Source organism: Notechis scutatus, chromosome 15 (genome assembly GCF_049901735.1).
Source record: "Notechis scutatus isolate UNSWTSFEM ecotype Mainland chromosome 15, rNotScu1.2, whole genome shotgun sequence".
NCBI classification, from domain to species: Eukaryota; Metazoa; Chordata; class Lepidosauria; order Squamata; family Elapidae; genus Notechis; species Notechis scutatus.
The window spans coordinates 10,855,556-10,877,868 of NC_142023.1; the positions used below are offsets into that span (position 1 = coordinate 10,855,556).

A 22,313-nucleotide genomic window follows, 5' to 3' on the forward strand; every position below is an offset into this window, starting at 1 on the left:
TGGAGGCACAAAACACCTGAGAATTGAAACTGGGACAGCATTTTTGATACGCAGAATTGCTTTATGCCAAATTATGTTCAAGCTGTGGAAGTCATCTAACGGCCATCGTCCGATCACAGTCCATTGGAAAGAGGCAACGTTATGGTTTGAACAGCGCAAGGGGGAAATCCCCCCGCCGCTTGATTCTGATGCCAGGCCACGATGTGGGGGGACACAGTTCTGGTTTGCAACCAGGCAAACATCCATCCCTGGTCCCTGTTTTGATTGCTTTGAAGAGGTTCAAAGATGGTTGGAGGAAGCTGTGCTTAGCTGGAAGGCTAAATAAATAATGGTTCTTGCCAGAAAAGGATGGAGAAAAGGAACTGTCAAGGGGTTGGTAGGCCATCAAGTGGTTAGTCCAGGGCTGCTTTGAAGCCACCCTTTAGATGGCAGGCAATTTGAGTCTCAAAGCTTCGGAGAATTGAAGAAGTTTGAGCCCCTCTACTGAAAGCTAATGGGCCTATTTCTCCCCTTTCCTGTCCCCTTTTGGTTTCTAGTGCTGAAAAGAGCGACAATCAAGAAAAGCAAAAACGATCTAATTCACGCTGAAGAAGGAGAAGATCACTTCACAGATGTTTGCTCTGTGGGTAAGCCTAATGAGGAACATTCTCCTTCTTCAGTAGACGGTCTCTGTTCCAAAGGCAAAGGTTCCGGGTCATAAATGAGCAAAGTACATTGTCAACTCAACCCCAGGGGTTGCCCATGTTTAGTTACAGGATGCCGCTTTTGGGAGTGTGCTAAGGAGAACGCAGCTGGATCAGGCTCTGAGTTCATTTGTTTGGGTATTTCTTGCCCCCATGGACCAACTGAATGCATTTGGGAAGGTCCCAATCCTGAAAGGAAGGGCAACTTTCTTTCCAGTGTTCCTTCTATGCAACTTGCATTTATGATCGGTGGAATTAGGATCCGGGGCCGCCCGATGGCTCAGTGGCTAAGGATGCTGAGCTTCTCAGCCAGAAAGCTGACAGCCTGGGTTCGAGACCTGAGTGCCGCGCAAATGGGTGAGCTCCCATTCCTTCCTCCAGCTCCAAACCTATCAGTTCTAAAGCATGCAGATGCAAGTAGATAAATAAGTAACACTCCAGTGGGATGATAACAGCAACCTGGGAGCTCCAGGAATGGAGGGAATGGAGCTGGGAGAGAGAGAGGGAGAGAGAGAGGAGGAGCCTGGCCCGTCCGTCAGCCCTCAGATGGAGAGTCAACAGTCTCCAGGTCTGGAGGTGGCTGATGAAGAGGAAGAGGAAGAGCGGCTGGGTCCAGTGCCTGACGCGCAGATGCGCAGAAGGCAGAGGAGAGGAGTGCAATGGAAATCTGTGGGCCGGTCCTTGGGAAGGAAGAGCCACCCCACCCTAGCTCTGGGGATAAAAGGCAGGGGGTGGAGACGAATAGATGTGGCAGACAACTATTCATCTTCCAGCCGGATGGACTTGTCAGCCTACAGTGAGAGAGAAGCTTTTTGCCGAGGCTCCAAATAATGGAATCTTTGAGTTCACTTCAGAGGGTTTGTCATGTTTGGGGAGCTGGGTCAGAACACGGATTGGACAGGGAAACCTTTATCTTTTTTGCTTATGATCCTTGAGCACTTGATTCTCCTGGATCCAGTCGGCTCCCCTTTTCAAACCATTTGAACTGGTTGCCATCAGCAGGTCTGTTAGCAACAGTCCTCAGGATCGTGGCTTGAGGCGTATCACCTTGCTGAGGTCTAGAGTTGTAGGATTTAAAAAGATCTAAAGATGATCCTACGCTCACCAGGCTGTCTCACTACAAGCAGAACATCTTTGTTAGAGAACTGCCCAGCTTCTGCTGAAAACCCATAAGCCAAAGGGAGCCCATGAATCTCAGCTCCACATCCGGGGAGGTTAGGAATGTGACTCAGATTTGGTCTTACGTAAAATGGAAGTTTAACCTTTCCCGTTGGAAGAACTTCACTTCGTCTGGATTCCATCCCCGCTTGTAGAATTTCCTCATGCGTGCGCTTCCTTCTGCTTCTCAGAAATGGTACGCTCTAACGGCTGAAGGTGTCGACTTTATAGCATTTTAATATGGATAATTTCTTGACGTGCTGATGACAGCTTGTGGGAAATTTACTGTATAATTACCCACTGGCCCCAAAAAGTGCTGACCGGCAGGGACCTCTTGCCAACAGTTATGTTTTATGAGTTGTTTTCTAATTCCCTTAAATTGTTCTGCAAAGAACCTCGTAATCACTTTCCAAAGCAACATGTGGTGGCAGCAGATAGAATTTGCTTGATTAAAGAAAAGATCGTTGGGCGACATAATGAGCTTCAAATGTAGGAGAAAAATACACACGGAAGCATCATAAAGATTAAGGCTGCCGTGATGCATGTGTTTATGCTAAGCAAAGGAACCAGACCCATTACAGTGGTGACTCCTGCTATTATTTCTATTACTATTATTGATTAGAAGTGAGCCAATTTACAAAAGTGAAATCTTTCATGGACAAACAAAGCCACATCTGGTCAGCTCTTAAATTGCAATACCTTAACAAAGACCCCCATAGATTTGGCTATCCTCCCAGAGAATACAACAACCTTAAAAAAAGAAAGCATAAGCTATTGTGGGATCCCAGTTCCGTAACCATGGTGCAGAAAATAAAATTATTTGTTGCATGATACCCAAGAAGCTCCAGGCAGAAAGTCCAGAATTACCTAAAGATATGTTGGCAAACTGCCAGCCAGGCAAGAAGGAGGGATCAAACAGGGATCTGGCCTTGATTCCTTGTGCAGCTGCAAGAGACTTGGAACTATCTTTCATGGAACCTTGTCTGTTTGTTCTCAAAGGAAGGAGAGCAGTGTGGGGAGATTCTTGTGTTATAGGCAGGATACAATAAAGTTGTCCGCCTGAACCCTCCCAGTGCAGATCTGGTTGCTCCCATTTATCAAAATAGCGTTCCATGATTTAACTATTTAAAACTATTGTCTAATAGTTTCAGGAGGACAGAGGACCAGCTATTGGTGGGATACAGTTTGGCCCCTTCTGGTGGGGAACGTGACCTCTTGCGTGATGAATGGCAGCTTGGATATTTTTGATCTTGGGATCCCCCTCCTCCTCCTCCTCCTCTCAGATTGAACTACTTTCTTCTACAACCGCAGGGTCTCCCTTTGCCCGGGCCAGCCTCAAGAGTGGCAAGAACGAAAGCTCCTCCTACTTCCGTCGGAAAGAGAAGATGTTCCGCTTCTTCATTCGGCGCATGGTGAAGGCCCAGAGCTTCTACTGGATTGTACTCTGTGTGGTGGCTCTCAACACGATGTGTGTGGCCATTGTGCATTATGATCAGCCAGAAGGTCTCACCACTACCCTTTGTAAGTAAGGTCTTCTTCGGTCAATTCTACTTCAATGTTGGGAACACACAAGGTTGGAGATTCTCCATCATCCTGGTCACAGTGGACCCAAAGGTGCTTCTCCAAAACCCAAGTAGACTTTCTTGTTTTTGTCTCTTTTGAAAATGTTTCACTTCTCATCCAAGAACTGAACTGAAGAAGTTTTTTGGATGAGAAGCGAAAAGTTTTCAGGGGAAAACCCCCCAAGAAAGTCCAGTTGCCTTTTTGGCCACTCCAAGATGCTCAGCCTTTTCTTCTCAAGGCACTGGGGGTTGCAACGACCCCCACCCATCACCCTGACTGGATGGCTTGCAAGCACTCAATAAATACCCTCAGGTATTTCTGCACACACTGAGCGAAGTGGAAAAAAAAGAATTTCCATGTTACCAGAGACATTTGAAGCTTAACAAGCAAAATGTAAGCTTGACCTCTTTTGGGGGATGATTTGGAACGAAATCAGAGGTTGGTGTTTTTTTTTTCTCCTGAGGTTTGCAAGCCCTTTGTTCTTTTCCCACAAAGGGATATAATAAGGTGATGGGAGTACAGAGAATTGGATATATTTTTTTCTGATTTAAAACTTTTCCTCCATGTAAGTTGGGGCTAAGTGGCTAAAAAGAGCATTTGTCTTTCATTCCCCCTCCCTGCTTCTTCTTTTTATTATTCTTTTAAAAAAGTAAAATAAAATATAAAACCAAGGGAACGAGAGTTCACTTTGCCAGAAATGATTTCTTTCTTTCTTTTTTTAAATTTTCCTCCCAAAAGAAGAGAACTTATGAACAGACATTCATCTCCCAGCTGGTGTCAGAAAGAATGTTCTTGTTAATTACCAATTGAGTGAAAAATTATACAGGCTACATAGAGCGAAGGAAAAAAGAAAGAAAGAAAGAAAAAGCAGAGCCCATTTTAATCACACACACACACACACACACACACACACACACACACAAATGGGATAAAAGCAGAGAAATATTTCCACAGCGTGGAAGCTTTGGAAGGGAAGACGTATTGTGAATAGCTGACAGGTGCATCGTCTGAGGAGGATGGTTGAACAAGATGGATCTCTGGAACAAGAAAAGCGAGGATTGATGACTTAAAAAAAACACCAAGCAAACACTTGTAGGGAAAACAAAGCATGAAGCATCTTTTAAAGCAGGTCGAGCAAATAGCCTGGAAGTGGATTACAAGGAATGTAATATGGGGTATAATGTAAGGATGGGAACTGATCAAGGAGAGAAGCAACCTAGAACTGACGAGAAATTTCCTGATGGTGAGAAGAATTAACCAGTGTAACCACTTGCCTCCAGAAGTTGTGGGGGCCCCAACATTGGAGGTTTTCAAGATGAGATTGGTTGTCATGTCCCCGTCCGGAGTCTGAATCTGAGCGGGAAGACGAACAGCTGACAGAGAGCAGGAGAGTGGCTGCATTGGCTGTGGAGGAAACTGGGGAAGGGCAAAGTCAGGCTGGGCAGAGCAGGGGAGAGGTAGAACAAGGGAGAGGGGGTTCAGAGGAAGACCCCCTCCTCATCCTAAGGCATGCAGGGAAGAACGCAGAAGAGAGCAACATGGGTTGCGTGGCTTACGAGGGAGGAAAGGGCCCTGATTCCCTTCACAAGGCACACCTGGGGATGGAGTTTAAAGGAGAGGCAGTTGGGAGGGGTGTTTCTTGGGAACAAACATTGAACCATCAAGTGTTGAGAGATGTGTCCTGCATTCCTGGCATTCCTCCTGCCTGTGTGACTTATGGCCGTGCTTCTGTGTGCTTATCTTGTCTTGCTGGAATTATTGCCATGATTCTTTGCTTCCTGGACTCGTTATCTTGCCCTGCTGGAGTGATTGACTGCAGTCATTCTACTTACAGCATTTGGACTGGAGTATCTGCAGCCAAAGGCTGCTGAAGGTTTGTGGGGAAGCTTTTCTCCAGGCCGGAGAGTAAACGGGAAGTTGGGAACAAAGTTGAAGCAAATAAAGGGATTCATCCCTGTTCTCTGACTGTGTTGCCTTCGTGCCACGCCCCAGGTTGGACAACCATTATGTCTGGAATGGTGGTATAGCAGGGTTTCCTGCTTGAGCAGGGAGGTTGGACTAGATGACCTACAAGGTACCTTCTAATTCTATAAGGTTCTGTAAGGACCCAAATTGCGGCACACTTCAAGTATTTTCTTGGCCGTCGTGCATTCTGAGGAATGCAAGGTAATGAGTGCCTTGATGAGATGGTGTTTGCCTGCAAAGCTACATCTCTGTGGATATCAGTATGCAGAACAGGGGAAGTCTTCAAAGCCACCACTCTTCTCTTATGTCTGCTGAATATTTTAGGTGTGAATTCTGGAAGAGCCAAAGAGGAAAATATTAACAGTCCTTTTGCACACTTGATGGTTTCCAGAAAAGTCTGGAGCAGCCAAGAACTGGATAGACTTAATTGCAAAGCCCTCCAGACTTCGAGAAGTTCAACAGAAATGGCATTAATCTATTAGTGATGAGACAATGAGAGAGAAACTGCTAATGATCTTGTTCAGAGGTATTGGGTAGAAAACAGCTCGGGTGTCCTTTTAGCAGCAGTACCGGTTTTAAAAATCGAATTGAATTATTTGTAGCCAGCTCTCCTCTTCCCCTTCTTTCTTCCCCTTTGCAAAAGAGAAGGCTTCTGTCTAAAGAAGAAAGCTCCAATGTTACTGGCCAGATGCCCTTCTTATCGCCAAAGCGGAGTTTTGTTCAGCAGATATATTCTCAATGTGCCCAGAGAAAGAGAAATATCTGCCTCTACCCAGAATCAAACTCACAGCCTCCTGATTGTGAGGCGGGAGCTCCACCTCTAGGCCAACACACCACTCACTTATGATTAACTATCATAACTATGATTTACGATCTATGACCTGTCACTTCATTATTTGTATGTACACTGAGAGCGTATGCATTGGAGACAAATTCGTTGTGTGTCCAATCATACTTAGCCAATAAAGAATTCTCTTCTCTTGTATAAAGAACTCTATTAAATCCAGGGATGGTCAAATATTATGGAACTGCATTTGCTTTCTGATTAAACGGACAAGGTTAGGTCAGAAGAAATTGTGACAGTGATTCATCAGCTGGAAGGGTGGTGGAAAACAGGAGACCTTGGATAGGAAGATGGATGGATGGATAATTATGAACTCTTCTGCTGTTGGAGAGGTCCCAATAGTACTGGGATTTTAACTCAAATGGTGAGATGTGTGGATCATGGTGAAAAAGCTTTCTTTTAAAGAAAAGAGAGAGAGAGAGAAGAGTGAAAAAAGGATTAATAGAAATATGAGATGTTTAAGTTCTAGCAAAACAAGACAATCCAGGGTGGCATAATATTCTGAGAGAGAGCTCAATCTGAGGCTAGAACAATATTTCAATGTTGCTTTAGCAACACGGAGTCTTGGACCAAGTCTAAAATAGTGTTGGAATTCTCTGTGGGCAATCATTTACACTCCTAGTGGGTGACTTTTCTTTTTGTTTAAGAAAGTTTGCTTTTTAAAAAATCTGGGGGAGGATTTCAGAGAAGACCAATGCAGATGACTAGATGAAGGCTAAAACATAGAATGGTTTGCAGGAATTGGGTATGTCTAATTTAATGAAAAGAAAGTGACAGCCTTCCAATTTTTAAGGGGCTGCCCCAAAGAAGAAGCTACTCTCCAAAGCCCCTGAGGGCAGGACAAGAAACAATGGAGGGAAACCAATCAAGGAGAGAACCAACCTAGAACTGAGCAGAGGTTGCCTGACAATTAGAACAATTCATCAATGGGCCAACTTGCCTCCAGCAGTTCTCTCACTGGGGGATTTTAAGAAGAGATTGGATAACCATTTGTCCCAAGTGGTGCGGGGCTTCCTGCTTGAGCACGGGTTAGGGTGGCGGGGTTGGACTAGGTCCCCTCCAATTCTGTTATTCATTGAAACCTTTCAGTTTGACATCTTCTGCATTGGTGGAGAAACCAATACAATTGAATTAAGAAGATAAATACAGAATAAGAAAGAGAATTGTTTGGTGAGGTTGGGTTTTCTCTCCAGAACGTTGCTTCTGGTGGTCAGGAGACCCTGGTTCTCTGTGAAATATTTACAATTGCTTTCCAATGAATGAGTCCCTCCCCACCAGTTGGGTCTGACCTATGGCTCATTTTCTGCTACTTCCTTCTAGATTTTGCTGAATTTGTCTTCCTGGGTTTGTTCCTCACTGAGATGACTCTGAAGATGTACGGTCTGGGGCCAAGGAACTACTTCCATTCCTCGTTCAATTGCTTTGACTTTGGGGTAAGGAGAGCAGGACGCAAGGCCTCTCTTGCACGATCATGATTTTATGCATGGTGTCCCCATAGGTGAACAGGTAGGAAGGATTGTGTCTAGATGTAGGATTGTCTATATCTAGATTGTTTAGATCTAGATATAAATGGCCTAGATCTAGATGGTATAAATCTAGATCTAAACGGCATAGATGTAGGTGGCATAAATTTAGCTCTAAATGTTCTAGATCTAGTTATCCTTGAGTGAAAGTCTTCCAGCTAACTTTCTTTCCTTGCTCCAATGTACTGTCAACTGTATTCTTAATGGTTAGCAGAGAGCTCTATTTTCAAGTCAAATCTTGAATCTGCACAGAATGGTGCTCCCAAAAGCTGGCTGTTCGTTGCTGTGCATGTAGGGCACTCAGCCAAAGGTCTGTGCCAGAGAAGGTAGTGCAATATTGTTATGGTCTGTTTTTCTGAAGTGTTCCTTCGCAAAACCCCGGAGGGATTATTCTGACCCTGTGGCTTCCGTGTGTCATATTTGCAAGAATGGAAAAATAGCCTTTGGCAGATGTCCATTTGCTACCGGCATAAGTGACACCAATTAAGCTACTTCCCCGGCAGGTCTCGAAGGAGAAACCACCATCAGACCCTGAAGCCAGGCTGGATTCATTGTTGGCATCGATGGCTGAAATCAAGCTGTCAGCTCTGACTGCTCACTCAGGACCCAATTGGCCACAATCAACATTGCAACGGGCTTGCTCCCTCTATGAATCAGCCCTTGAAATAGGCTTGGAGAATTCAGTTGGTGCTAAATCACACATGGTTGGGTGTTGACTTGATTGGTTAGCTCACACATATAACTCATGTCCTAAAGGTGCTTTTTCATGAGGCACCTTTGTTTTTCCTTGAAGATGTTTCACTTCTCATCCAAGAAGCTCCTACAGTTCTGATTGGGGAAGGAATATGACACACCTGTCTCCTGTATACAACACAGTCCTTCCAGCAATGCCGAGGTTCCACAGCCATTTGCAATATTCAGGTGACCCTGAGGGCAGAGATAAACTTCCAAGTGGCCTAATGACTCTCAGAAAGAGCACTAACGACCAGAGGACTGCAAGGAATATAAATCCTTCCATCATCCACCATTCAGTCAGAATGGAAGAAGCTTCCTAGATGAGAAGCGAAACGTCTTCAAGGAGAAACAAAATCCAGTTGCCCCTTGAAAAAGCACATTTGGGACAACCATGACCTGGATGACAACCGGGTCTTCATAGGTAATGAAGAAAGCCACCTGTAGATGATGTGGGTGTATCTGTCAGCTGAAGATGCTGCCCCAAAATTGAAGAGCCAATTCTGAGTTTTCCTGCTCCTCTCATACTCAGATAATGCTTTAAAACGGGAATCTGTCTTCCGCTACTGTTTCCATGGAGATGTATCTGTTTTAAAATAAGAAAAGTGGCCACCCCACATAGGAACCCTTCGTATAAATGAAACTTTATAGCTTCTTCTCCACATTTGCAAAAGATCTCAGGTGATCCTCCCACAGGTGCTTTTTTCAAAAGACAAATGGATTTTTCCCCCTTTGGGACTTCAAGAAGTGAAGAAGGTCCTTGGATGAGAAGCGAAACATTTTCAAAGGAGTGGGGGAGAAGCACCAAGAAACTTTTGGAAGAAACCCTGGTGGCAGAATCATTTGAGATCTTCTGCAAATGTGAAATGTGAAAAGCGTCTTTGGAACAACAACCAGGACCTGGATGTTTGAGAATCTCCATAGATGACCTTCTCTCATTAAAAAGGTGGAAGTGAAATCTCCAATCCTTGAATGACCCTCAACTCCTGGTGACTTCATGAACACATTTATGGAGACTTCTAAGCAATAATGTACTTGATTTCTCTTCCTGGCCCATAGATTTCCACTGCTCTCCTCTCCTCTGCCTTCTGCGCATCCGCACATCAGGCACTGGACCCAGCTGTTCCTCCTCTTCCTCATCAGCCACCGCCACTCCTGGGGGCTGTTGACTCTCCATCTGAGGGTTGACAGAGGGCCCAGGCCTCTGTCTGTCTCTCTCTCTCTCTCTCTGCCAGCTCCATTCCCTCTTCCCCCTCGGAGCTCCCAGGTTGCCCTGATGCCAATCCTGACTCCCACATCTCCTCCTCCTCTGATTTGGCTGCCAGAGGAGCTGGCAGCCAACAGGTCACAACACTATGATAGCTAATAAGATGAGTTAGTTCCCAGTCACAGGCTGCATCGTATTTCTCTACTAGACTTTTACTCCCTCCCGAGTCTACATCCATGCCCATAGAGCAGGGATCGGCAACCTTAAACACTCCAAGAGCCATTGAGACCCACAGAAAAGTCCGGGAGCCACAAAAACCCTTCCCATGCCTGACTATTTCCTGAGTGGCCACAAAACTAGCATCTGTAGTTGAATTAAACATTCTGTTTTCTTCTGAAACTTTTCTTTTCTTGGATTTAATCATGGTTGGCCTACCGAAAAGCTTAATAAATCGTGTGCCGGTGGTGTCGCACATTGGTGGCTGTGACACATATTTTGAGCGACATGGAGCCACAGCAGAGGGATGAAAGAGCCACATGCGGCTCCAGAGCAGCGGGTTGTTGACCATAGAGGAATCGAGGAGAAACTGGATTCCTTAGTTGCACATCTCTGTTCTGCAAGACTTAGCAAGTTCAAGACTGGAGCATGACAAATACCAGGATCTTGGCCTCTGCTTCGAATGAAAAAGTGGTCCTTGTCTGAGATGCTTCTGTAAGATTGATTACATAGACTAGGATGGGGTTACATGCATTCCAGCAAGTGAACTCTTTCCCATCACGATCGATATATTCCTCCCATACATTAAGATGACGGTGCCCTCATTTCCCTCTTTTACTGTATTTCTGCAACCTAGTAAGCCCCTTCTCTATTTTACAAGAGGTTGCAAATGACCGCTTACAATGAGAATGAGAAGAATTCCGGGTACTGACCGATAGAAGTGTGTGCTATTTTTAGGACTGTGTCAGAAGAGCATGGGGCATAAGCATCCCCCTCCTTCCATTTTATTCAAGTATGTGCTGGTTTTTCTTGCTCGACAGACCAGCATCTCATAGCTGCCTTGTGATCCTGGTTTAAATAAAAAACAACAACACCAGATTCAAGTTAAGATAATTTCTGTGTTCGCTCCTATAGTTGCAATTCAAGTGTAACATGCTGAATAGCCCAGGTAGTTTTGTAAAAAAAAAAACACCAGGAGTTCCACTCCTTCCTTCCTTCCTTTCTCCTCCTCCTACTCCTCCTCCTCCTCCTCCTCCTCCTCCTCCTCCTCCTCCTCCTCCTCCTCTTATTCTTCTTCATATTCTTCATATTATTAGTATTATTCTATCTTGCCCTATTTATTTTCTGACCATCTGGGCTGAACTGGAAAAGGAAACAAAAAAAACCCCAACCCTTTTTTTTCAAAGAACAAAATAGCAAAGATATGTCATTGGCTTTAAAAAAAAAGTGAAGCTGAGTGTAATCTGAAGAGCAAGTTGCCAGCAAAGGAAAGAGGGACAACTCATTTAAACCTGGTCTTGTTGGCAGAATGGAAACACTTAGCATACCCAATTTTTAAATACATATTCAGTTTTTATGTGCACTTAGACTGTTTTTTGTACTCTGTGCCTAGAAATACGATGTAGGACGATGAAGTAGCATTGAATAAATGGGTGTATTACATAGTTGTGTCAGAGGATTAAATTTCTGCTGGGAAGCCAAACCAAAAATACATTTTGCCTCTGCATAATGTGTAAAACAAGCTGTCTGTGGAGTAAAATTGAGGTTCTCAGGCTTCCAGGTCATGGCTGTCCCCAAGGTACTTTTTTTTTTCAAGAGGCAACTGGGCTTTTCCCTTGAAGATGTTTCACTTCTCATCCAAGAAGCTTCTTCAGTTCTGACTGAACAATGGTGGAGGATGGAAGGATTTATATTCCTTGCAGTCCTCTGATCATTTGCGCTCTTTCTGAGAGTCAATGAGACTACTTGGAGATTTATTCACCTGAAAAATGCAACATGGATGCAGAACTGTCTTGGAACTGTAGAAAGGGCTGGGTTGTAAGCAGGAGACAGGTAGTGCCGTATCCTTTCCCCTCTGTTGTGGGAGGGCTGTCCACTCTTAATTTCCTTTTTCTTGTCTTGAACCCATCACCTTTTGCTCTTGTGCAGGTGATTGTCGGAAGCATCTTTGAAGTCATCTGGGCTGTGGTAAAACCTGGGACTTCTTTTGGCATCAGTGTGCTCAGAGCCCTCCGACTGTTGAGGATCTTCAAAGTCACCAAGTAGGTTTCAGGCGAATTGATGCATGCCAGTTTGCTTCGGTTTAAAAATGTGCCCCTTGTTTTGCTGATCCTGTTGCCTGTCCACCCCATTTTCAGCTGATTAGTGGACAACCATTTACATATGAGCCAGCCATGTGCAGCAGCTGCCAAAAAAGCCAACACAGTTCTAGGCTGCATCATCAGAGGGACAGAATCAAGATCACGTGAAGTGTTCATGCCCCTTTATAAGGCCTTGGTGAGGCCACACTTGGAATATTGTGTCCAGTTTTGGTCGCCAGGATGTAAAAAAGATGCTGAGACTCTAGAAAAGAGTGCAGAGAAGAGCAACAAAGATGATTAGGGGACTGGAGGTGCCTAAAGTCTTAACTCTTCTATGGTTGGTTAGTTGTAAATGGGGGAAGGCCCTTAGAGGAACAGAAAGAGGTTTAGTAACAATTGCACAAAATGGAGTTCAACCGCCCTCCAGAACTTAGAATGTCTCGTCTGTGTCTCAGATGTAGGATTCTTAATTGAACCCTTTACCTTCCCTATGGTTCCCACACACACACACATTTTCTGGTGAGTTGTGTTCATACAATATCCAAGCCTGGGGTCCTAAGGGGCCATCTGAACTTGCTCATTGAAGCCTCAGGAAAACAGACCGTTTGATTTGCTCTCTTTCAAAGTTAGCTCTTCATCGAGGCCCATAGGGTTCTCTGAATCCAAAACAGAGTTAAGGTTGAGGTTACCTCTCTCTTCCCACCTCCAGCAGAGATAGGGAATCAAGAGTTTCTCTTTCTAAAGTGAGAGGAAAACTGAGGGGAGAGGGAAGATAGCTTTTGCTGACCAACTAACAATCAACGAGTTGCTATCGTAATCATTGCAAGTTGGTTTATTTTGACATCCTAGGTACTGGAACTCTTTGAGGAACTTGGTGGTCTCCTTACTGAATTCGATGAAATCCATCATTAGCCTGCTGTTCCTTCTCTTCCTCTTCATTGTCGTGTTTGCCTTGCTGGGGATGCAGCTTTTTGGTGGGCAGTAAGTTGGATCCAAAAGTCTCTCTGTCGGATAAACCGATCGCTGGGGAGCCAGCATTTCACCAACTATGGAATGTTTCCATTTTCTTTGTGTTTTCTGGCAGGTGGGGTGGGCCCTCAAAGTTCTATGTTCCGGGGTGACCTACATATTAATACTCAGCCTCTTCCTAGGTTTCACTTCAATGATGAAACACCAACTACCAACTTTGATACCTTTCCCACTGCCATTCTCACTGTATTTCAGGTAAGCTTCTTCTTCTTCTTCTTCTTCTTCTTCTTCTTCTTCTTCTTCTTCTTCTTCTTCTTCTTCTTCTTCTTCTTCTTCTTCTTCTTCTTCTTCTCCTTCTCCTTCTCCTTCTCCTTCTCCTTCTCCTCCTCCTCCTCCTCCTCCTTTTCCTTCTTCTTCTTCTTCTTCTTCTTCTTCTTCTTCTTCTTCTTCTTCTTCTTCTTCTTCTTCTTCTTCTTCTTCTTCTTCTTCTTCTTCTTCTTCTTCTTCTTCTTCTTCTTCTTCTTCTTCTTCTTCTTCTTCTTCTTCTTCTTCTTCTTCTTCTTCTTCTTCCTCCTCTTTCTCTTCTTCTCCTCCTCCTCCTCCTCCTCCTTTTCCTTCTCCTTCTTGTCTATCTCCTCTTCCTCTTCTCCTCCTCCTCTTTAAATATCTTCTCCTCTTCCTCTCCTCCTCCTCCTTCTCCTCCTCTGTTTGGGGAAATATGTGGACAGTCAGACAGTTAGCAATCTTAGCTGGACACAAGAAAGAAGGTCACACACGATCCAGAACTTATGACTCTTATAAGGAGAACTCCTTAGGAAGCGCATAGATTCCCTCTGGCAGAGTATCATAGCCTGTAGCTTTCTCATTTTCAGTGCCACGAAAGACATTCCTCTCCCTCATCCTCTCTGCTATGGCACATTCTTAGCAGAGGCAATAGCCTGTTTTCCATTTTTGCTTGAAGAAAAAAAAAGCTTGAATGAGCATTTTTGCTCATTAAATTAATGAGAATAATAGTTTGAGAAGGTGGGGTGAGAGGTCATGTTGAAAAATATCACCTTCCACTCTTGTATCCACATAGGATGCTAATTGGGGCCGTGAATCTTAACCAGGAGAAGAACTCAGAGCCTTGAGCTAAACAAGGAGAAGAAAGTAGAAATTCTGCTGCTTTTGCTAAGTGTTTACCAGAAAAAAGGGTCCATGTAAGGGGCCACTTAGCTACTTAGCAGTGATTGGGGTAAAAAAAAAAGGTGATATATGGGGTTTTTTATGTTCTCTGAGCTTCGTAGTTTTCTTGTGGGCATTTCATTATCCAACTAGGTAACGTCATTGATACACTGATGATGTTACCTAGTTGGGTCATGAAACATCTGCAAGAAAACCACCAAGCTCAGAAACCACCAAGGACCCCATGGTTCAACCCTGAGCCAACAAATTCTCTTTTCTCAAAATTATACCTATATCATAGAAGTTGTGGGAGCTTCATCACTGGAAGCTTTCAAGAAGAGACTGGACTGTCATTTGTCAGAAATGGTGTAGGGGTGGGGTCTTCAAACTTGACAGCTTGAAGACTTGTGGACTTCACCTCCCAGAATTCCTCCTCCAGTCATGTTAGCTCAGGGATTCTGGGAGGTGAAGTCCACAAGTCTTCAAGCTGTCAAGTTTGAAGACCCCACCCCTACACCATTTCTGACAAATGACAGTCCAGTCTCTTCTTGAAAGCTTCAAGCTCCCTTCCAACTCCGTTATTCTGACTCTGTCCAATGAGGTCAGGAAGTGGTGATCCCACCGCATTCTTCCCGAATGTTCTCGGAGAAAAGAGGCTTCTACGTTTCTTTCACAGCCCCCTTTCCTTCCCTCAATGCTCAATGCCTTTCCAGATCCTGACCGGGGAAGACTGGAATGCCGTGATGTACCAGGGCATCGAATCCCAAGGGGGTGTCCATTCTGGAATGTTCTCTTCGGTCTACTTCATCGTCCTCACCCTCTTCGGGAACTGTATCCTTGCCCTGCGGGAGCCTGGCTTGCTAACGGCGGTTGGATGTTGCTGCTTTGCCAGAAGGCGCCCGTCGTTTCAGACCTTCAGCAAGGCAGCTCATATCTTTAATGGGCAGCAAGCGGAAGGGAAGTTACCGGGAAGCCATTAGCAAAAGTTATTGATTGGCTCTGAGATGAGATTCTTTCTTTGCTTCTCGGTGGTGGTTGCTTCTTCTTCTTCTATTTTTATTTTTTTTTTAAATTAGGCTCTTTAGCTCCTGAAAGCAAATGGGGGTTTTCATCCCAAGCCCAGCCGGGTGTTCTTTTCCTTCGTGAACGAATCCGATCTCGATTTCATGGAACATTCAGGAAACATTGCAGGTAATCCTCGCCTCACAACAGTTCACTTAGTGACCCTTCAAAGTTACGATGGCACTGGGGGAAAAAGGGACCCAGGACCGTTTTTCACACTTATGACCGTTGCAAATTGACTCGTATTTATGATGGTTGCAACATCTCCTGGGGGGTCACGTGGTCCCCTTTTGCAGCCGTCTGATGAGCCAAGTCAACAGGGAAGCAGGATTCACTTAACAACCATGTGACTCATTTAACCACTGCAGTGATCCACTTAACAACTGTGGCAAGAAAGCTCGTAAAATGGGGCAAACCTCCCCCAACACATGTCTCGCTGATCAACAGAAATGTTGGGCTCCGTTGTGGTCGTAATTCGAGGATTACCTGTAGTGTCTTTGAAATGGGGAGGAAGGGAGCGTGTCTGTGAGGTGTTTAAAACAATCCTTTTGGGTGGATTCCAGAACTGAGCTTCTGTGCCTGAGAGTCTGTCTCAAATAGGCAGCCGAGCAACCTTCCAGCCATGGACAATGGGAGACGTCTGTCCCCCTCCCTCCCTCCCTCCCTCCTTCCTTCCCCTGACTCAGGCCCAGCAAAAATACTGTATCTATTCCCTTTTCGCTTAAGAGGTGGACAAGACCTGGAATAGTTCCCAGATTTGGTGTTAATGTGGATGTGACTCATTGGATGCTTCTGCTGTATTGTGTTTCCCCTCCTCCCCCCCACTGATTATTCTTCTAGTTATCTTAGTCTGAGCTGCCCATTTGGGCGGATTTTAATGGTTTAATTTTTTTTATGGGTTATGTAAACCGCTCAGCATCCTCTGGAGTGGATAACGATATTAAATGAATGAAATTAAGAAAGCCCTTTGTCATAATCCAGCACACGTCTTCTGATGCGCTTCTGATGTTCCTGGGTTTACTCTGCACGGTCGTGGATACTTATAGCTTTGGATTAGACCTGCTTCATTAGTAATTCATTAACTGACAGAAAGCCAGTTTGGTCTGATGGTGAAGGCCCCAGGCTAGAAAGCAGGAGGCGGTGAGTTCTAGTTCTGCCTCAGCCATGAAAATCGGCAAGGTGACTTTGGGCTAATCACCAGGAGACTAGGAGTTCTAGTCCCACCTTAAGCATGAAAGCCGGTTGGGTAACTTTGGTCCAGTCTGTCATTCTCAGCCCAACCCACCTCACAGGGTTGCTGTTGTGGAGAAAATAAGAGGAGGAAAGTGTGTTGGAGTTATTTGTAAAAATAATAAAGACAGGATGCAAATTAAATAATAATTCTGTAGTTGGAAAGCAACAGCGCTTGAATTGCAGCCTACGCAACCTAACGTAGACTGTTACATTAACAGTTACTCCTGTTGGTGGGTTTTTCTAGAAATACCTGGGGGAAATACTGTCCATCATTTGTATGAGCTGTGGTTGGTAGCCCAATGAGGTCAGTCTGAAGGGTTCTGAGGCAGCAAACCCCCCCCCCCCCAAAGAGGGAATTTTGCAAACTTGTGGCTTTATATTAGATGACTAATCTACTAGTATTACTAATACTAAATAGGCGCCAGATAACAGTTAACAGAATTCAAAAGTGGTTGGTCGTGAACCATTTGTGGTAGCGTAATGATTCTGATAACACACTTAACTCCGCTCCCAGCTCTGGCTGCTCCTCTACAGGCTTTGCTTTATAAGTGCTAAAGTAATGTGACTTGCAATACTTATTAAAATAAACTCTTCTCATCTAAGATTTCACCTTCTAAAAATACCCCAATTCTATATCGGACGCTAGTTGTAGCTGGAAGGGTTGGGGTTTTTCTTCCTTCTTTTAATCAAGATTTAATCAGATGACTCTCCACGCCTATTTTTCAACCATCCGTTCGTGCTGTTATCCCTTGGTGCCGAATTTTCCTTTAAATTTCACTTGCTGTTCCCAATTCACAAGGCTGACAGAAGACTTTTTCCCTTCACTTATCCCCAAAACCTTTTCTGGATATTTCTCATCATTATCTGTTCAACCCCCAAAAAAAAAAAAAAAAAGTTAAAAGAGTCTCTGGAGAATAAGATTTTGAGTTGGCTGCTTGACAAAGCTTCCATGCAGCCGTGTTTAGCACCTAATGTCAGTGGGCAAGCTTAACATAGCGAAGCGCTACCAAGAAAAAGAGGAATGTCAGTAAGATACACACCGAGCATGTAGCCACAGGCAAAAGAATATTCAGGAGAGCAGGAGTGACAAGTTCTTAACTAGACATTTCATGCTGGACTGAGACAGCCGAGGCGAAGCGTTTAGAAGAGAATTAAAAGTGCACGATGCTGTCTGTTCTGATGGATCTTCTCGCCTCCTGTCTTTTTTATTTTATTTTCTAATGCAGCCAAATGCAGGTATCTTATATTTTGCTACCTTCTGATTTGTTTGGGAAGAAACGGCACCTCTTCTCTTTGATTTAGCACAAGGAGAGTCACGTTCTTCATGAGATCCTTAACTGCTGAATCAGATACCCTCCTGAATGTCTTCTTGGCCATTGCTGTAGACAACCTGGCCAACGCACAAGAATTGACCAAGGTGAGTAAGAGAGAGGGGGGGAGGAAGGGAGGGGGAGAGAGAGAGAGAGACAGGGAGAGAGATAATTGTGTAATCCTTTGAGAAGGAAGTAGGTTATTCCTTTGATTAAATGGCCTTGAATTCCTGACAGATTAGGGTCCTTCATGCTCTCTGAGCTTGGTTGTTTTCTTGAAGACCTTTCCTGACCCAACTAGGCAACATCATCAGTGCCAAAAGAGACTGGAGTTTGCTTTTTCCATTCTAGCACTGATGATTACCTAGTTGGGTCATGAAAGGTCTTCAAGCAAACAACCAAGCTCAGAGAGCACCAAGGACCCCACAGTTCAACCCTGAGCAACAAATGTTATTTCAATGTTTTACAAGCATCCTCAGCTCCTGTTAGAATTTAGTGGGATTTATCTCTGGCAACTAGGTAATATCCAGAGGTTATGGACTTTAATGGCAGCTGAAAAAGAATGTTGTAGAGCTGGGAAGGATACTGGAAATTCAATCCCACATGCTTACGGGGACCAAGAACAGTTTTCTTCTTACTATGTTTGGAAGTATGATGAGATTCAGGAAGTTCCTAACCCTATCCATAACCCCTGGACATCACTCAAGGGTTTAACTACAGTTCAGAAATAAAAAATGTCTATCTTGTAAAAAGAGAAATGAAGAGAAAGCAAGAAGGTTATTTGAATCAAGTTGTCTCAAAGGCGCCTTTACAAAGGGCAACTGGACTTCTTTTTTTTCTTGAAGAGGTTTTGCTTCTCATCCACTGAAGCTTCTTCAGTTCTGACTGAATGATGTGGAATGGAAGGATTCAGTCAGAACTGAAGAGGCTTCTTGGATGAGAAGCAAAATGTCTTCAAGGAAAAAAACAAAGTCCAGTTGCCTTTTGGAAAAGACCCCTTGGGACTACCATGACCTGGATGGTTGAGAATCTCTACAGACCCGAATCAAGCCTCTCTCTCTGCACCCTTGCTCTCCCTTGCAGGATGAAGAAGAAATGGAAGAAGCTACCAACCAAAAACTAGCCTTGCAGAAGGCGAAGGAGGTTGCCGACGTCAGTCCCCTGTCAGCTGCCAACATTTCTATCACAGCGTAAGAGTTGATGGCATTTACCTATCTTAGATATATCAGCCTTTCTTCTTTGAATTGGGGTCCCCAACCTCCAGCCCGTGGGCCGGTCCTGGGCCGCAACATGCCAGGAACCGGGCCACGCAAACAAGCAAAGCCCCATCCATGGGATGCAGGCAGCACCCAAAACCACATCCTTGAGCCGTGGTGGCGCAGTGGTTAGAATGCAGTACTGCAGGCTATTTCTGCTGACTGCTGGCTGCCTGCACTTCAGCAGTTCGAAACTCACCAGGCTCAAGGCTGACTCTGCCTTCCATCCTTCCGAAGTAGGTCAAATGGGGACCCAGATTGTTGGGGGCAAGAGGCTGACTCTGTAAACCACTTAGGGCTGTGAAGCACTGGGAAGCTGTATATAAGTCTAAGGGCCATTGCTATTGCTCTCCGGTCTGCAGAAAAACCTTCTCCACGAAACCGGTCTCTGGTGCCCCAAAGATTGGGAGCTGCTGCTTTCAATCCCCATTTCATCATCTCCAACTTTTGTCAAAGTTTTTTTTGGTCCAACACCTTTCCTACTCGTGGCCTGCTAGGAAGTTTCTTAACTTCATTCTTCTAGCTCCGTGGCTTCCAGTTTTTTCCTGCTCTGTCTGTGTGTCAGTTTGTGTTGTCATCCACCAGATAAAATGGGAGCACCCCGTGATAGAGACTCCCAAATTAAGATGGGTTTTGTGAAGACCTCACAAGCTTTCATGGCTGCCACCTGAAGAGTTTTGTGGAGCACCAGAAATGTTAGATGTGTGTGTGTGTGTGTGTGTGTGTGTAAAACATTTCAGATCTGAGCATTCCACGCAGAGGTAAACACTGTGAATCAGTTACAGGTAATCCTTGGCTTATGACCACAATTGAGCTCCAGATTTCTATGGCTAAGTGAGACATTTGTTAAGGGAATTTTGTCCCATTTTATGACCTTTCTTGCCACCACTCTTAAGCGCATTGGTGCAGTTGGAAGCTAGGAACCCGGTTGTTAAGCAAATCTGGCTTTGCTTATCAGAAGATCGCAAAAGATCCCTTCCAATTCTGTTACTCTGTTATCCTATAATCCCAGATCAATTAATCCGTGGAACAGAAGTTGACCCCAGAAGTCCAACGCCGGAGATTTTTAAGAAGAGACTGGACAGCCACCTGTCTAACATGGCATAGGCTCTCCTGCATGAGGAGGGGGTTGGACTAGATGTTCTGACCTCGGCTTCCCCCAACAGCACGAAGCTGAGTCCTCGTCCCGATAAACTGCTTTTATTTGATTTACAATGAGTTTCCTCTCCAACAAAGTCCCGGCCAACAGTCTTTCATGCTAGTTCCCACTTACAGATCTTTATCAGGCTTGGAGAGCGGCCAGGCTGATATCTTTCAGACGCTGCAATACTTGGCAAGCATGCTGGGATGAACTCATTGTCTCCTGAAAAGCCCCACCCCCCTTTCCCTCCTCTTTTATACTGTAGGGGAGGGGCCATTCACTGTCCACCTGTGCCTTTAATCCCAAGTCGACCCTTGTTCCTTAGCTGTTCCCTTCTCCTGGCAGCTCCGCACATGCGCACAATGAGAACAGGCTCCAGCTGTTCTTCTGCCTCACTGATCTCTGACTCCTTAAGGCAGTTGATAGCTGTCAGATGACCCTGGCCCCATCTCTGCGTCCGATGCAGAGCCCTCGTCAGAGCCTTCCCCAGACTCCAGGACTGGCCCAGGTTCCTCCCCAACCTCCTCACTGTCTGGGCCAGAACACTAAAAGACCACCAGGACCCTTCCAACTCTCTTCTTCTGCTATTCTGATTACTGCTCAGGAGGAAGTCATGGTAACTAGACCACCTTCTGCTCCTCACCTGACCACTGGTCATTTTGTGGGAATGCTCTGCTTTCACATGGATCCTTTTTCCTTTGCTGTATGTTCCTTCCTTTTAGTTTCCCATGTGCCGCTTTCTTCTGTCAACCTAACGCACCCTTGTCAGTCAGTGCTTCCATGGCTTTCTGTCATTTGGAAAGTGGCTTTGGTCTCTCTCTCTCTCTCTCTCTCTCTCTCTGTGTGTGTGTGTGTGTGTGTGTGCCCACCTTCCTCTTTGCCAAACGCTTGCATCTTGTACTTCATGAAACGTGTTCGCCTTAGACAGTCCCGTATTAATTCACAGGGCAGGGCGTTGGGTTGGGGCGATGGTCCCATCTCCAGTGGGATGAGATTAATGCATTGCATTGAGGTGGCTTTTAAAGAGGATCCAAAAACTTTAGTTAGTTAAAAGAAGATAGCACAGTGATAACTGGGGTTGGACATTCCCTTCCCTTCCTTCTTTCCTTCCTTCCTTCACTCCTTTTCTCCCTCTTTCCCTCCCTCCCTCCCTCGCTTTCCTTTCCTTTCCTTTCCCTTCTCTTCCCCTCCACTCTTTCCTTCCACCCACTCTCCCTTCCCCCTTCTTCTCCACAACCCCTTCCTTCCTTCCTTCATTCCTTCTCCAACCAACTCATCCCTCCCACTTTCTGCATTCAAAGTGTTCTCTGATAAGCTAATGTTCAATGAGAAATTAAGATGCAGAATTGACTGTTGTTCCTATTTTTCACCTGTTAAAACTTAGTGCTTTTAAGGCTTGGACAATATGGGAGGGCGTGTGTGGAATTTGCTTATAGGAAAATAAAGTAAGAGGCAGCTCAAAGGAACCTCAGCTTTAGAGTTTTACTCTGAACACACCATTGCAGCTTTGACAATACTAATCCCTTCCTTTGCCTAACACCGTCCACAAAATGTACTCTGGTCCTTTAAACTAAAAAAGTGATATATTTATGACATAGATCTAGAAATATCTTCTTTCCTTCCTTCCATTTACCTCCTTCAGGAAGTGGGATTAAGTAAGTTTTTTTTTTCAAATGTATATAACACTGTGACATTCTAGCATCAGCCAAGGTCCACTCCTTGTGGAGACCAGATAGTTCTCTGAATTATCTCTGAATTTCTTGTCTAAAAACAGAGCCCAACCCTACTCCCTTCTAACACTGATGATGTTACCTAGTTGGGTCATGAAACATCTGCAAGAGAACAACCAACCTCAGAGAGCACCAAGGACCCCACAATTCTCTGAATTGAAAGGAGTGATATTTGGATGACACAATGTTTGCAAGGGAAAAAAAGGTGTAGAAACACCAGATTCTCCTCTTGAACTGTTGTTTTTCAGTTAACATTTGTTTAAAAAAAATTTTTTTGCTTTATTTCCTCTTCCCCTTTTGGTTTAACAGACGATGTCTCTGCTTATCCCGAAGTTTGCTGAAAATGGTCTCCTTCCAAAATGCATGTTCCCAGCCTGCACTTTCTCGGTCCTGGAGTTTGTTCAATGCCCCCCCCCCCTCTCTCCCCCTGCCCCCCTCTCTCTTTTTCTCTTTATAGATTTCCCCCCAGGTTTTTT

The 22,313-nt window shown here is 44.8% G+C and overlaps 1 protein-coding gene across 7 annotated transcripts in view; it reads left to right on the plus strand.

The window, feature by feature from the left end:
- CACNA1B (calcium voltage-gated channel subunit alpha1 B) overlaps positions 1-22,313 on the plus strand; it is a 126,351-nt gene that overhangs the window by 47,901 nt on the left and 56,137 nt on the right. For all 7 annotated transcript variants that reach the window (XM_087944296.1, XM_087944291.1, XM_087944293.1 and 4 more), the window contains 9 exons: positions 537-626; positions 3,153-3,362; positions 7,534-7,646; positions 11,821-11,933; positions 12,822-12,953; positions 13,124-13,196; positions 14,819-14,936; positions 17,750-17,817; positions 18,794-18,900. In XM_087944296.1, coding sequence (XP_087800422.1) covers positions 537-626; positions 3,153-3,362; positions 7,534-7,646; positions 11,821-11,933; positions 12,822-12,953; positions 13,124-13,196; positions 14,819-14,936; positions 17,750-17,817; positions 18,794-18,900 — 1,024 coding nt within the window. The remainder of the gene's footprint in view (positions 1-536; positions 627-3,152; positions 3,363-7,533; positions 7,647-11,820; positions 11,934-12,821; positions 12,954-13,123; positions 13,197-14,818; positions 14,937-17,749; positions 17,818-18,793; positions 18,901-22,313) is intronic.